The sequence below is a fragment of the Crocodylus siamensis genome, chromosome 6 (genome assembly GCF_052110815.1).
Source record: "Crocodylus siamensis isolate JL-2025a chromosome 6, ASM5211081v1, whole genome shotgun sequence".
Lineage (NCBI taxonomy): Eukaryota > Metazoa > Chordata > Crocodylia > Crocodylidae > Crocodylus > Crocodylus siamensis.
Window position 1 is genome coordinate 21,004,224 of NC_143400.1, and position 15,466 is coordinate 21,019,689.

At 52.2% G+C, this 15,466-nt stretch overlaps 1 protein-coding gene across 1 annotated transcript; it reads left to right on the forward strand.

The window, feature by feature from the left end:
- Positions 1–416: 416 nt before the first annotated feature.
- LOC149861543 (uncharacterized) lies at positions 417–15,219 on the forward strand. The gene is made up of 7 exons (XM_090052350.1): positions 417–1,033; positions 1,134–1,344; positions 1,991–2,080; positions 2,419–2,582; positions 7,260–7,386; positions 11,572–11,688; positions 12,986–15,219. Exons 1-7 carry the CDS (start codon positions 431–433, stop codon positions 14,554–14,556), a joined length of 2,883 nt encoding a protein of 960 aa, XP_089908476.1. The 5' UTR covers positions 417–430; the 3' UTR covers positions 14,557–15,219.
- The last annotated feature ends 247 nt before the right edge of the window (positions 15,220–15,466 follow it).

Below are 15,466 nucleotides of genomic sequence, written 5' to 3' on the forward strand. Positions count from 1 at the left end.
CGCCGCTCGCTCCTCGTCTCCTCGGGGCCGTGGCGGGCGGCCGCTTCTGGACACGACGCCAGGCCCTCGTCGCTGCCCGGGAAGACGCGCGCGCGGCCCGGGGGCCCGGCTGTCGCGGCGGCTCCGCGCGGGGCGGCTCACCCGAGCAGCCCCCCCCGCCCGGCCCGGCGCGGGTCCTGCGCCGCGGGTGTGATCCCGGGCGGAGGAGACGAGCTCTGGACGGCCCCGCGCTGTGCTGCTCTGGGACACCCCCGGGCAGCGATGCGGCACCCCCGCTTCCCGCCCGCGTCCGTGCCCGTGCCCGGGCGGGGCGGCGTTTCCTCCCCGCCCCCTTCATCCTGCGCGTGCGGCGGCTGCGCCAGGCCCCGCCCTCCGGCGGCCACGGGCACGGGCGGGTCTCGGCGCGGCGCGGGGGTTGCGTCCCGCGTGGATGCTGCAGGGACGGCCGGGGCCGGGTCTGGCCCCGCGAGGCGAGATCTGCGCCGCCTCCTTCGCCGCAGCCAGGCCGGGCCCGAGCCGGCAGCGCTCGCCGTGCGGCGGGGGGAGCCGTGTCCCGGGGCAGGAGATGTCTGCGGCGCCGGAGCCCGCGGCAGCCGCGCGCCTCCCCCCCGCGGCCCCGGGGCAGCCCGAGGGGGCGCCGGCGCGGCGGGAGCCGGGGGGGGGCCGGGCAGGCCCGGAGGCGGCGGGCGCGGGCGCGGGCCTCACCCCGGCCGGCCCCGGCGGGGCGGCCCCGGGCCACGACCCCCGCGGCCCCGAGACGTGGCGCCGGCGCTTCCGGGCCCTCCGCTACCGGGAGGCGGCGGGGCCGCGGGAGGCGTGCAGCCGCCTGCGGGAGCTGTGCCGGGGCTGGCTGGAGCCGCAGCGCCGCAGCCCGGAGCAGGTGCTGGAGCTGGTGGTGCTGGAGCAGTTCCTGGCCATCCTGCCGCGGGGCATGCGGAGCTGGGAGTGGGGGCGCGGCGTGGAGACCTGCGCCCAGGCCGTGGCCCTGGCCGAGGGGCTGCAGGCGGGGCGGGCGGAGGCCGAGAAGCTGCAGGTGAGGGGGTTCGTTTCACCCCAGTCCGCGGTGCTGCCTGGTCCTTCCTGCCCCGTCTCCCCCGTTCCTGGCTCCCCAGCAGTACTTGTCTTGTCCCCAGGTCATTGTGAGCGTGAAGGTTGAGGAGGATTTCTCAGACAAGATCCAACCTCCTGGGGCATCGCAGGAACCTGGTGATTGCTGGCCAGAGCAGCCGGAGGCCTGTCCTGGGGGCAGGCCTCTGGAGGAGACGGGACAGCGGGAGACCTCTGGGCCTCCGGATGCGACACCTCATGTCCCCAAAGAGGAGCCCCTGCCCGACCAGATGTCAGGTGCTTACCGACCTACTTGATGTATAAGCTTAATGTGGCTCGATACCCACGGAGTAACACTTACACCCTCTGGTACTTGGGTTGGCTATTGGCCATAAGCCAGTTGATTTTGGAGAACCATTATAAAGTGAGGTCTTGGGTTTAAAGCAAGTGCTTTAAGGTGGAACACGTAACAGTGCATACTGCACTGTGTCCTGCCAGGTCTCAAACTGGTCCAAGGAGCCAGTGGCAGATCAGGTGCTGGATGCCGGCCAGGGCGTGGGTCTGGGTGCCTCAGGAGCTGTCCTGCCTTCAGGATGAGAGGCTCAAATGTCTGCCCCTGCCTGTGACGGCAGCAGTATTTATAACCATGTGGGTGGGGTAGGGCAGAGCTCTGATCTCTGTGGGGGGCAGCTCCCAGGCTGGGGGCCCCTGATCTTTCTCACTACATGTGTGCAGCTCCCGGCAGAGAGAGGCTGTATTTTGGTTGGGCCTTGTAATGCTCCCATGGCAACAATCAATTCTGTAATTGTTCGTCTATCAATGCTCTGATCGGCCCTTTCTCATGCCCAGTAAAAGCCTGATGCTGGAGTCAGTGCAATGGATTTCCCCAGTGATGTTTAGCTGGTTTAGGTACATTTAACCCCAGGTCTTTGTCTTGCTGCAGATTCCCTTAAAACAGAGGAGACCTGGGACTGGTCAGCAGATGAAAAGTCCTCAGGCTGGTGGCCTGGATGGAATCTGTCCCCAGGAGCAGGTAAGGACTAGTGGTTTTAGCCTTTCATGTGCATAGTGACGTTGCACCAATGACCCTCGAGCGTCTCTCCCATGGAGCGATGTCCCTGCAGGTTCTGACACAGTGTTTTGATCACCACCCTGCGCTGGGACAGGGGTTGGATCTTATGTCCAGCTTTGTGTCTGTGAAGGCCTATTAAAAAGGGCTGTGAGACTATGATTATTCCTTCTTCCCCCTCTTCCGTACATTGAAATCTCCGACTGTCTTAGTCCCAGGCCAATACAGGAGACTAGCAGGGCTTTCCCCATGCCAGCAGCACCAGGCTAACCTCTGCACTCTTCCCCACTCTGCACATGCAGGGACCCTTAGAGCTGATGAGCAGCCTTTTGAGGAAGGGCCTGCAACCCTGGAGCTGCAGAGGACTTCCCCAGGGAGACTGGGGGAGAGGGCTTCCCTGACACCTGAGCAGGGCCAACTGGAGAAGGGACAAGGCATGCCTCCAAAGCAGGGGGAGAGCTTGGAGGTAAGCAAATACCAGATTCATTTTGGGAAGAGACGAGCTGGGGCAGAGATGATGAGGAGCCAGGGGTGTAGGGAAGAATTTCGGGTAATGGGGAGACTTGAAGAGTGACAAGAGGAAGCTGACTTGAGGAGTGACAGAGGCTTGCTCCCAAGTACAAACAGCCAGCATTGCCAACACTGGAAAGTCTTGCCAAAGTCCATGGAGCGAGACCTCCCGCTACCTCTAGAAGGTGCACACTATTCATTCTAACGCAGTGATTTGTTTTGATAATTTTTTAAGGTTAATTTTGCAGCTACATCAGAAAACTGAATATGATTTGGTTATTTTATTTACCAAACTGAATTGAAGGAACTGCTTGTAGAGTTACTGGGAGGTGAACTATCTCCAATTCACTAGATTAATCATGTATTTGGGGGATCTTTTTGCCACGCTGTATTAGGAGGCCAACAACCATCACCAAAAGCAACAGACATTTAAATTGTTTTAGTTAACTAAAACAGGGGTTGTCAGCCAGGGGTATGCGTACCCCTGGGGGTGCTTGAGAAGGCCCTAATACAGAGTGCTGCCACCTGCTACTTTGCATCACCCTGCGTGTGCTGGGGTCAGGTGACCCCCTCACAGGCTGCATGCACCTCGTGTGTCTGGGCAGGTGTTGGGTGCACGTGGCACTGTGCGCAGGCAGCCGGGGGCCGCGAGCACCAGCTGCTCACAGTAGGAGAGGAAGGGAGACAGGGGAGGCATGAGGCAGGGTGAGGTGCTCAGCCTGTTGTTCGTTCCTCCCAGGGAGTGGTGTCAGGACCAGTGGCTGCCGCGGCTGCCCCATACTTGCCACCCTGCCCTGGGGGCGCACTCATTAAAAGGGGGCCGTCATGGGTACACTTATTAAAAAAAGTTGAAAACCCCTGAACTAGAGCAACGAGCTTATGTATTTGGGTATTTTTCTTCAACAACAAACATGTATAATCATTTTGACAAAACAAACATATATATTTTTGAATTTTTAACTATTTTATTTGTAAATGTGAAATGTGTTTTTAACAAAAACTAGATGGACTACTTCAGCCAGGTCATCACGAGAAACTTAAAATACTTGCACAGAGACAGTAGGGCTGATGGGTAGGTAAAAGGCTCTGTTTCCTTTCATCTTCATAGACTGTTATTAGCAAAGATGCTATCTCTGGAGAGACAAATCCGCAGTTTGAGAAATGAAGTAAGCATTACAGGGCTTGTCTACACATGAACATATACTGTGCAGTAATTTAGGTTACTGTTCAATAACTGAACATTACTGTGCAAACGCGCACATCCATACTGTGTAGTAACTATGGTGACTTAAGCTGACATGGGCATAAATTTGCTACCTGCATGATGCAGGAAGCAAATTTACACCCTGTTAGTTACTGTGCAGTAAGATATGGGTAGATGTCTTACTGTGCTGTAACTGTGTGTGTGTCCTGACTTGGGACTAACTTTAGTCCAAGTCAGTCTACACACAGCATTACTACATGTGTAGTAGTTACTACATGTGTAATGCCTGCACATGTAGACGCCAGCCTAAACCACTTAATGCGCAGTAAATGCATAAGCACCCACAGAGATGCTTAATAGGATTCTCTATACTGACTACCAAGTCCTATTGGGTAGAGAGGCTTTCTTTAATAATCTATAGAGGCGCCTCTATGATTGGGCTCTTAATATAGTCCATGGCATGTTGTGACCTATTTATAAAACTTTTCTAGAAAGGTCACATGAATATAGTGTCTCAAATAGTATATAATTAGAAGTTATAATCCCTGTTCCATGATGATATCTTTGAGCTTTAACAGATCTTGAATTAAAGTAATCTTTATATAGGTATATGTTTTTTAAAAGCATCTTAACAAAAATCTGATTAAAGAAAAAAAATGTGATTTTAAATAAAAAAATCAGATTTAAAAAAAAAACAAGGTTGATTTTTATCCATCCTGAGAAGCTGTTTGAGGTTAGGGGGATTGCAGTTAGCCAGTCTGGTTTGTCTCCCATGGCTATACTGAAACAACTGTCGTTTTCCAGGAGGGGATGGAGGTCAGTAACGATGTCCAACATTTTTGAGCTGGGGGCTGTTGGTAATACTAGCAGTGGCGCTCTGTTGTCTTTGTTTCCCAGGTTGGTCTTGCAGGAGGTTGAAGCGAGATCTGAGTCTGGCTTTGTTGCTTACAGTGACAGCAGTTGTGGGATTGTTTTCTGATTGTGGGATTCTCTGCTCCAAGCCCTTCAGGTGTGCATCCTGGGGGGCGGGAAGTATTGAAGCAGCTAGTGTAGTGTCTAGCTGGGCTTTGAACAGTATATCTACTAGTGTGTAGGATGAAAGCGAGGTGTAGTAGTTGGTAGGTTTTTGGTACAATGTGGTGGCAGTGTAGCCATTGAAAACCTTCAGAGTAATGTCTAGGAAATGAATTTGCTGGATTCCAGTGTTGACTTGAGCGAGGGGTGGAAGTTGTTAAAACCCTGGTGAAATGTCTCTAGGGGTTCCTTACTACCTGTCTGTAGGATGAAGATGTTATTGCTGTGCTTTAGGTATATGAAGGGGGTGAGAGGCAGCTATGGAGCCACCAGACTTCCAGGTCTGCCTTAAAAATATTGGTATGTCTTGGGGGCCATACGCATGCCTACGGCATTGCCGCTTGTAATTACATACACGGAGTCCTCATATCTGAACTAATTGTGTGTAAGGGTAAAGAAAGGCAGTGTTTGTGCAACCCCCTGCAAGAAAGTGAAATGAATACCAGTCCCCATCCCCTTATGCCAGTGCCTGATGGAGAGAAAAGTCACAGCTCCAGAGCTGATACCATCTGTAGACTTCCCTCCGTGCTGATTAAGGGTGCACTGATAAACATTTTTTTGGCCGAGTGGATGGCGGATTATTGACCAGCCATATTGGCTGATGCCAATCTGATTGCTGATATGTAGTCTGGCAGCATGGAGAGCAACCTCTGGCTGGTAAGTCTGTTGTGGGGAAGGGACATGGAGGAGGGGAGAGGCATGGGGGGCAGATCGAGGCCCCCACAGTGAGGGAGGGAGAGAAGCTGGTGCTGGGCAGGAACAGGTGCTGCCGGGGTGGGGCAGGGCGTGGGGTGGAGCCAGCAGCTTATCCGGGGTGGGGCAGAGATTGGGAGGAGGGGTCCTGCCACTGTGTGCACCCCTGGGGGAGGCATGGGGGCATGTAACTCCCTGGATCTGTACACGTGATGAAGGCAGGGTGCCCACTGCACACAGCGCTGGGAGTGGGGGCTATGGCAGTTTTGGAGTGGCTCTAGCCCCCCTCTAGCTCCTCCTTCCAGCATCACTGCCACCTGCCCCGCTTGGCCCAAGCCCAGCCACGGAGAAGAAGCTGGAGCAGCTCGGGCCCAAGCACTTGGTGTGCAACACACCCTTACCCTATGCACAGATCTGGGGAGGCACATGCCCCCCATGCCTCCCCCAAGGGTGCACGCAGTGGTGTGAGCCTTCCCCCTCATTGCCCTTCCTGCGCCCCTTGGACTAGGTGCTGGCTCTGTCCCACGCCCCACCCCATCCTAGCTAGTCAGTGCCTGTCCCGGCCCCAGCCCCACTCCCTCCTTCACTGTGGAGGGCCTCAACCTGCCTTCCACCAGGCCCCTTCCATCCTCCATGCCCCTTCCCTCCAACCAACATACCAGCCGGACACCGCTCCCCAAGCTGCCAGGCTGCACTCCTGGCCACGTGCATGCATGCTGCGACTGCGCAGCATTTATTGGCAACGTTATTGGCCACATCAACCAAAAAACGCTGATTGCCGGCATTGTCCGTTTTCCTTTTATCGGTGCTGATACAATAGGGACCGAAGTATCGGTATACCTTTAATGCTGATAGGTGTAACTTCTGCCCAAGAGTCCAGAAACTCTGTGACTCCGTTTCCAGAGACTGCAATATGACAGTTCCTGGAGTGTGAAAACCACATTTCTTCTTCCTGTTCTTTCTGAACTCGTTTTGCTCTGGGTCTGACCTGCCTCTACATGTCGCTGCCCTGGGGGATCCATATTCCCCCTTGCAGCCTCGCCATCTTCCCCATAATTTTATTTTCTCTACTTGGACACAGCAGAGAGATCCTCAGCAGCCCCTGCTCAAGAGAGACATCAGCGGAGGGGGAGTACCCTGTGTTGTATGGGGCCAGCCAGTCACACCTGAGAGTGTAGGCTCTTAGCTTCCCACCCCAAAGCCGCATGGGAAGCAAAGGAAAACTCTTGACATTAGTGTGCCAGGCTTTGGAGTTCCCTTGGAGAGTTCCCTTTGGTGGTGTCTGGTGGAGAAGGATAAATTCTTGGGTCCTCTCTCCCATGTAGTGGCTCTCACTCGGAGTCACTGCCATGAAAACAGCTTGCCGAGGACAACTTAGAGCACATACACTACAGAGTCTCCCCTGGGGTAGCACCCTATGCCAACTAAAATTAGTTGTGCCATCTCCCTGTACACAGTGGGCTGAGGCAGAAGCATTAACTCTTATGTCCACAGAGCCATATCCACATAACGTGGCAGGTGCATAATAGGGAATTTTGTACCTCTGCCTGTCGAGACTAAGCTTGGAAAACTTTGTAGTACAGAAATAAGTACAGGTAGGGCTGTGGGGCCTGGGAGCAGCTGGAACAGAAGATACTGATGGTGTAAAACTTGTGACTGCAGCTCCTGGATGCCTTTAAGGATGTGGTTCTTCACTTCACGCGGAGGGAGTGGGAGCTGCTGGACGATGACGACAAGGTGCTTTACCGGGACCAGATGCTGAGGAATTACCAAGCCCTCGTTTCCCTGGGTAAAGCTCTGGTTCTTGCTTATCCCTAGTGCTGTGTGAACTCTGAAGTGTATTGTTTTCTCTGTGTTTTTTCAAGCCTCATGAACTTTTGGCTGGTGGTTAAATCTTCTTCCTCCCCACTGCTCTGTGAGTGATCAGGCCTCTCTTACATTTCATATTGATGTGTCCTGCTTCATTTGATTCAGCCGCCTTCCCTTGAGTCTTCCCCATTCTTGCAACTCCTGGTGCTTCCATATTCAGCAGTTTCTTGACAACATGATCTCCCTTTGCCTTCTCAGCATATTCACATAATTTCCAATTCATTGTCCATAAAAATTGACCGACAGGTCTTCCTTGTAGAATTATTCCGATTTCCTCCCTCTTTGGCTTAGCATCTCCCGTCCAAACACATTTAAGAATCTGAGCACGCTGGATGCAGTGCTGTCTAAATCCTCTTTCTCCTTCGGTTCTTACCAGGCAGAAGTTATGGAAATCTTATCACCCTAGGCTGCTATAACATGGATTTTGCATTTCCTCACCTCTTTCTTTAGTGACATATGTACACATGATGGAGCCCAGGTATTTCTAAGAAGGAGTCACTGGAAGCTTCTGCCCACCGTCCTTTCTAACATCTTCATCTCCATAGACCCCCTGAGTCTGGCTTTGCTGTCCTTGCTTTGAGACCTGTGCTCTCAAGCTCACACTGCCATTCTCAGACGTTTCCTTGTCCTCCTAAACTCCTGCATGTCAGACACCCATCCCTGTGATAAAAATAACTTGGCTTGGTGCAGGGCCTAGTGAAAACCTGTTTTCACCTCCAAAGGATCTCTAATACAAGGGCTTGTTCCAGCTTGTGTGTAGGCTTGAGATACTTAACTTTTACTGGGTCAGTTTGTTTTTCTGGCGTTTTCTTTTCCCACTTCCCCCAAAGGACTTCCTTAGGGAGGTTCTCAAAAGCTTTTTCTAGCTGAACAAAGACCATATAGAGGCTTTTATTGTTTTATGCAATTATCTTGAGTATGTCAGAGGATTTTTGCACACTTCTAAAAACATGCTGCCTATCACTCGTGTTGGTGGTACTCTAGAGGCTAGCTGCAATAACTTTTTCCTTACCTTTTTCAAGGAACGTCTAAGTAACTGTTCTCCAGTCATTGGGACATTGGTATTTACTACCTATCTCTTTGAACAAGGAATGTGATAGTATATTAGTCACCTTTCACTCCCAATCTCTTATCGTGTTCATTTTCTAGATGAAATATGGTAATTCCCATCCTGTTACTGATCTAATATTTCAAGATCTTCCACAGACTAGGTGGAAGTACATCTCTCTTACTTACCATTTTTTTTAAAGTTTACTGCTCTCCTAATTTGCTCTGCATTGTCCCCTGAAATTCCATCTTTAATTTAGTGAGCACATCTACACAAGACACTTTACTGCTCAGTAGATCAGTTTATTGTGCAATAAGCATCATCATCTACATGTGCAGAGGCATATAGAACAGTAAATTGGTCTGATTTGCAGGTAGCAAATTAACTGCAGAGTAGCTGCTGTGCAGCAAGGCATGCATAGATGGCTGTCTGGGAGCAAATTTGCTCCCAGTTAACCAGGCAGCAGGGGCAAGGAGAGTGCTCCTTGCCCCAGGAGCTGTCTGCTGCCAGGGCATACTCTAGGGGCAGAGCCCAGGTTGAGACCATGTCTCCCTGTCCTGGCAACATGGAGCTCCTGTCCCGACTCTGTGATCAGAGTGGGGCCTGGGAGATGGGGCTCTGTCCCAGGAGCTCCCTGCTGTCAAGACAAGGGGACATTGTCTCAGCCTGGGCTCTGCTGTTGGAGCCCAACCTGACAGCAGGCAGGTACAGGGGACAGGGAACAATCTTCCAGCCCCATCTCTGATAGCAGAGCCAGGTCCAGCGCCTCCCTGCTGCTGTGGCAGGGGGACATTGTCGCAGCCTAGGCTTTACCATCAGAGCCTGTCCTGGTGGCAGGGAGCAATCTTCTAACCCCTGTGCTGATTGCAGAGCCTGGCCCGGGAGCTCCTTGCATGGGCAGAGTTCCCCGTGCAGCCTGGAGCTGTCAGGAACCTACCCCAGGCTGGGGCAATTCCCAGCCAGCCCCAGGCTGTGCAGGGAAGCCTGAATGTGCAGCCTGGAGCTGACTGGAAAAGTGTCCCATTTCAGGCAGGTCCCAGCCAGCTCCAGGCTGCACATGCATACTTCCCTGTGCAGCACAGTGCTGGTCAGGTGGTCTGGGGCAGGTCTCAGCCCTGCAGCTCTTTCCCAGCCCCATACCTCGATCAGGCAATCAAGGCATGGGGCTTGGAAAGAGCTGTGGCTTACTGCTAGCTGCCCCACAGGTGAATTAAGGAAGGGGGTTGGGGGCCTGAGACCTACCCCTCCCTCACAGCTCTTTCCCAGCCCCCAGTCACAGAGCCAGGATGGGGAGTTCCCTGGTACTGTGGCAGGGGGCCAGTTTCTCAGCCCAGGCTCTGCCACTTGCCCTGCCCTGGAAGCAGGCAGCTCCCAGTCTGCAGGGAGGCAGAGCAGGGTGGGAGCAGCCCTCTCTGGTCTGCTGCCACTGGGTGCCAATCTGTGCTCAAATACTTACACACATAGATGTCTGTCCAGGGTGTGTTTACTCTGCAGTAAATTACTGTGGGGTAAACCCACTGAGTAGCATTTGCACATGTAGACGTGCCCAGGGTCAGCAGATGCAAATGTTGTTTGGGTAACTGTCCTTTTAATAAAATTTCAAAATATGCATTTCAGGCATGAAAGGCCTGTTGGAGACCATGTGTTCCTCTTTTCTAGCACTAACAGCGGTGAGTTCAGAATACAAGTCATTTCTTTATGCATGGTGGGTTTTAGCCAGCTTAGCAATTGTTTGCTAATTCAATTTTCAGTTTCTCATGAAAGTAATTCAGTGCTACTTCTCTGACTGGTCTGCTTTATACCGTTCTTATCTTTTCTGCATAAGATTTGGTCCACATCCAGCTTTGCCACATCTCGAGGGCTTCTCTTTGCTTCAGTACCTCATGAAACATATACATTCCTCCACAAGTTTTGCCACCTGGTTTTCCTGATGTAGCTGGGTTTCACCTAATAGTGTTTCTACAGATAAAAGTGCAGACACCTTCCCTGTATCCCAAAGTGTATCTGAATCAAGGTCCTTATAATTATAGGAAGACTGTTGGTTGACTTTCCTACGTAATTCAGGCATTCTCTACAAGCTAATTTCTACCATGCCATGTCTCCCCCAATTCTTCTGTTATATTTAGGAAGTAGCCCAAAGCCATCTAGTAGTATATACTGTGTTTGGCCACTAGGCTCTCACAAGATATCTCACTTTCACTATGGTACTATCTCTATTTCTAATCGTGGTGCAATTTATTGGTCAGGAATGGCCCTCTCTATCAGATGTGATTCTAGGGTTGTCCTTGGTTTCAGAAACTCTGTAGATCGTTTCCATATTATGGGTTTTCACATCCTGTAAAATGTGTTTCCCTTTTTCCTTCTTTTGTCTGTCTCCATGAGTCCCATGTACTTCGTTATAAACCCTGAAGTATCTGCCAGCCTGTGCACTCATCTCGGCACTGGGATCATCCTCCACTGGATGAGATGCTTGCTTTAGTTGCAACTACAGTTATAAAATCATCCTCTCCCTGTGCCCTCTTGACGATGCATTACCCTCTCTCCCAGGAAAAAAAAATTTCCTTGTGAGCCATCTGTCACAGTTTCTTTTCAGCGCCATGAGACCTCACTTCAAACTTTCGCTGAGAAGAAACCCATTTCCACTCCTTTGCTTTGAGTTACACTGATAAGATAATGGTTCTCCATCCATAAGTGTGTCCAATGTCTCCAAATTTTGATAGCTTGAAAATAGCAAGTTTTTTTGCTTTCCAGTACTTCACAGATTACTGCATCATCACCTCTGTCAGTCATGACGCTGTCAGATCCCTACCCTTTTTATACTTTTGAGTAGTTTCTGCTTTGTTTCCTATGAGCATCCCTCCGCTACCTGGGTGACAAGGACCTTCATTTATTGAAAGCTTCTCTCTGCAGTGCCATCCCTTTCATCCTAAATGTCCATCCTCCCTTCAGGATCCTAGTAGAATCCTTCAGTTGAAGGGATCCATTCCCCAAATCCCGGTTTGTTCTTGTCCATCCAGTACTGAGTCATGAACTTGCTTTAACCATTGCCCCAAACAGGATATCAGGGTCCCACACCTGACTTAATCTGCCGCATCCAGCAAGGAGACGTGGCACTCTGGGTCTGTGAGGATGAGGACCATGGGGAAATCTCAAGGTCGGAGGAGCTTTTGCCAGGTGAGTTGTAGCAGTCCCCTCCGCTCATGTCCCATCCCCACACTGACAGGGGGCCTGCCCTGCGCTGACCTAAAACAGCTTATCTTGTAATGTGTCCTGGCAGGTGCGATTCCCACTCCCTGAAATTCAAGGCTGTGGAGTCAAACAGTTGTTCCTTGCTTCTTCCCCTCCGTTACAACTGTTAGGGGAAAACAGAGTTTGCTGCATCAATTTTTAGGCATAGATCTGGTTTCCCTTGGAAACACTGGTATGTGCCACAGAAGCAGCGGGTCCAATGTAAGGCAGAGCTCCTAATGCAGCCCAGCCATGACTGCTGACAAGCCCCAGAAATCCACCATGAGGCTGTTCACCCTTGCACACACAAATGCTGCTCTCAAGACTGTCGGAGATCAAGGGTGAGCACTAGAGAGCAATCTCACATATGCACTTTGGCTTCTGAAGCATGTGAGCCCATTCAGGATAGGGTGCTTGGCATCCTCTTCCTTTGCCCCACCCATGCTGTGGGACATAGCAGTCCCTAGAGATCCTCACTCTTGCTTTAAGCAGATCATTTTGTTTTCATCCTCAGCCCGTTTGAGCATGAAGCCATTGATATACTGTTGTGATGCACATATCCCACATGTGTTTGTGCCAGCAGGGTCTGAGGTGATGGGACTGACAACTGGGCCAGAAACCCTGTGAATCTCGCCCCAAAATCCACCAAGTAGGAAACGTTAGCATGACACAGGGACCTCCCCACCCCTTGCAGACAGCACTTGAGGTCTGGAAAGAAGACTTTGTTTTCTTAAGGAAACACAGGTGGCAATATCCAGTCCTGCTCAGAGGCCCATCCCAGCAGAAGGAACAGTAGTGTTGGCCTTTTGCCTGCAGAGCAGGGACTAATCTGGAGTTTCTCTTCTCCATGCAGGAGGTGCCTGCCTGCTGAGCAGAGCTGAGGAGCAGGCTCATCTTGAGCCCATTTGAGCATGAAGCCATTCACAGATTCATGTACTGTTCTGAGGCACATGTCCCACATGTTTGTCCCAGCATTTGAGGAGGTGATGACCCTGACAGCTGGGCTGCAAAGCCTGAGAATCTGGCTCTGAAATCCATGGAGTAGGGAACATTAGCACAGCACAGGGACCTGCCCCTCCCCTACACACAGTGCTTAGAGTTTGGAAGGAAGACCTTGTTTCCTTAACGAAACAGGTGGCAATATCCAGTCCTGCTCAGAGGCCCATCCCAGCAGAAGGAATAGCAGTGTTGGCCTTTTGCCTGCAGGGTAGGGACTAATCTGGAGTTTCTCTTCCCCACGCAGGAGGTGCCTGGATGCTGGGCAGAACTGAGGAGCAGGCTCCTGTGCGAGGGCCTGCAGACCTGGAGCCACCACAAGCTTCCCTGGGTTGTCTGGGTGCACTTGATTCTGTGAGACCTGAGAAGGAGCAATGGCACACCAGTCAGGGGAGGCCTCACAAGCAGAAGGAGAATGTAGCAGTGAATCAGGTACCATCTCCAGTTGGGCATGAGAGTGGAGAAGGGATACAAGCCAGAAAGAGCCCTGGGTGCAGGGAAGAATTTGTGGAGCTGAGAGACCTGAAGAACCACAAGGCAGAGTTCCCCTGGAGAGAGAGACTGCATCCAAACACCGCCAGTGGAGATGGCCCGAGAGGGGAGCAGGAGCTCACGACCAAGCCCAGGGGGAGAGCCCACCCCTGCCCTGAGGGCAGGAAAACCTTTAGCTGCCCCTCACTGCTGGCTCTGCACAAGATCAAGCATGCTGGGGAGGAGACCTACATATGTTCCAAGTGTGGGAAGAGCTTCCCTTGTCTCTCGACCCTGGATGCTCACTGCAAGATCCATTCTGGGGAGCTCCCCCACCACTTCACCAAAACTGGGAAGAACTTTGTGTGTCCCTCGGACCTGATCAAGGACCAACACATGCACAGGGAGAACCATCAGTACTGCTGTGTTATGTGTGCTAAGACCTTCACCCATTTATCCTCCCTGGCACAGCACTGGAGCATCCATTTGGGGAGGAAGATGCAGCGCTGCACCAAGTGCAGGAAGAACTTCATGTGTTGTCAAGGCCTGTCCCAGCACCAGTGTGTGCAGAGGAAGGAACAGCCACACCACTGCACCAAGTGTGGGAAGAACTTCAGGCAGCCCTCCAGCCTGGCCAGGCACATGCAAATGCACACAAGGGAGAAGCTGTACCAGCACTCTGAGTATGATAAGAGCGTAACCCAATCCTCTCACCTGGCCCAGCCCCAGAGCATCCACATGGGGCAGGAGCCACATCAGTACTTGGAATGTGAGACGGGCTTTACCAAATCCTCCAACCTGGTCCAGTACCAGTACATCCACATGGGGGAAAAACCATATAAATGTTCTGTCTGTGGGAAAAGTTTCACTCACTTCTCCAGCTTGTCCCGGCACCAGCGCGTCCACACAGGGGAAAAGCCCTACCAGTGTTCGGTGTGTGAGAAGACCTTTACCCAGTCCTCCAGTCTGGCTGAGCACCAACGCATCCACACGGGGGAGAAGCCATATCAGTGCTCTGTGTGTGGGAAGAGCTTTGCCAAATCTTCCAACCTGGCCCAGCACCAGCGTATCCACACAGGGGAAAAGCCACATCTGTGCTCTGTGTGTGGGAAGAGCTTTAGCCAGTTTGCCCACTTGGTCGAGCACCAGCGCATCCACACAGGGGAGAAGCCACATCAGTGCTCTGAGTGTGGGAAAAGCTTCACCCACTCCTCCAGCTTGATCAAGCACCAGCGTATCCACACAGGGCAGAAGCCGCACCAGTGCTCTGTGTGTGGGAAGAGCTTTATCCAGTCCTCCCACCTGATCTGGCACCAGCGCATCCACATAGGGGAGAAGCCAGATTAGTGCTCTGAGCATGGGAAATCCTCCACTTGCTCTTGCCACCTGGCCACAGCACTAGTTCATCCACACATGGGAGAGGCCACAATGGTGCTTGGAGTGTGGGAATGCCTTCTTCCAATCTTATTACCTGGTCCAGCACCAGTGCAACCACACAAGGGCCTGCCCAAAAGCTGGGGAAAGAGGACTCACTCTTTCTATCAGTCTTGGAGCCTGTGCATTCCCCATCATTCTCTAAATGTCAAAAAGCAGTTGGTGTTCCCAGGGGGAGAACAAGTACCTTCACAATAGGATGTCTTCCCCAAGACAAGTGGCTCCAAATGACACCCTTGTGACCTCCCAGCTTCACCCCCCTTCCTGTTCCCATGGTTCTGGTAATGAGGCTCTTGAACTGTAGTGAAGAGGACATTTATAGCAGGGAAAGCATTCTCTGCCCCACACCCTTCCCTTGCCTTTCTTCCCTACCACATCGGCCTTCTTCTTGGCCTGCTCATGCCCATTGAGTGTCTACAAGGAGGTTCAGCTCCCATCCTGGACCCAGTTTTGCAGGTTTTGCTTTGCAGCCTCTCTCCAAAACTCTGCTGCTGGCTGCCTGCTCCCCCTGCCCTCCTTCCCTTCATTTCATTCTCTATATTACATTTTTAACTAAAGCTCTAGAACTGAACATGATATCCCTGTGGCTGGTCTCTGTGTCCTCTGCTGAGTTGTGCAGTGGGAACAGATCAGGGCCCAGCACCCTTTCCAGGGCAGATATTTTTGTGAATTCCCTTTCTAGAGGATTCAGTGCAATCCCAGGGTTGTAGCGAAGCCTTGGGAGCAGGAGTTCATCACACTCGGGGGGGGTCTCACTCCCATGTCTTGCTGTGCAGCAAGGATGTGCCTCTGGCCAGGGAACAGCGAAGAGTGAAGTCTCTTT

Coding starts and splice junctions, on each gene's coding strand:
- LOC149861543 (XM_090052350.1), top strand. CDS start 431: ATGCTGCAGGGACGGCCGGGGCCGGGTCTGGCCCCGCGAGGCGAGATC. Junction 1,345..1,990: donor CCTGCCCGACCAGATGTCAG/GTGCTTACCGAC, acceptor GTCTTGCTGCAG/ATTCCCTTAAAACAGAGGAG. Junction 7,387..11,571: donor CCAAGCCCTCGTTTCCCTGG/GTAAAGCTCTGG, acceptor TGCCCCAAACAG/GATATCAGGGTCCCACACCT.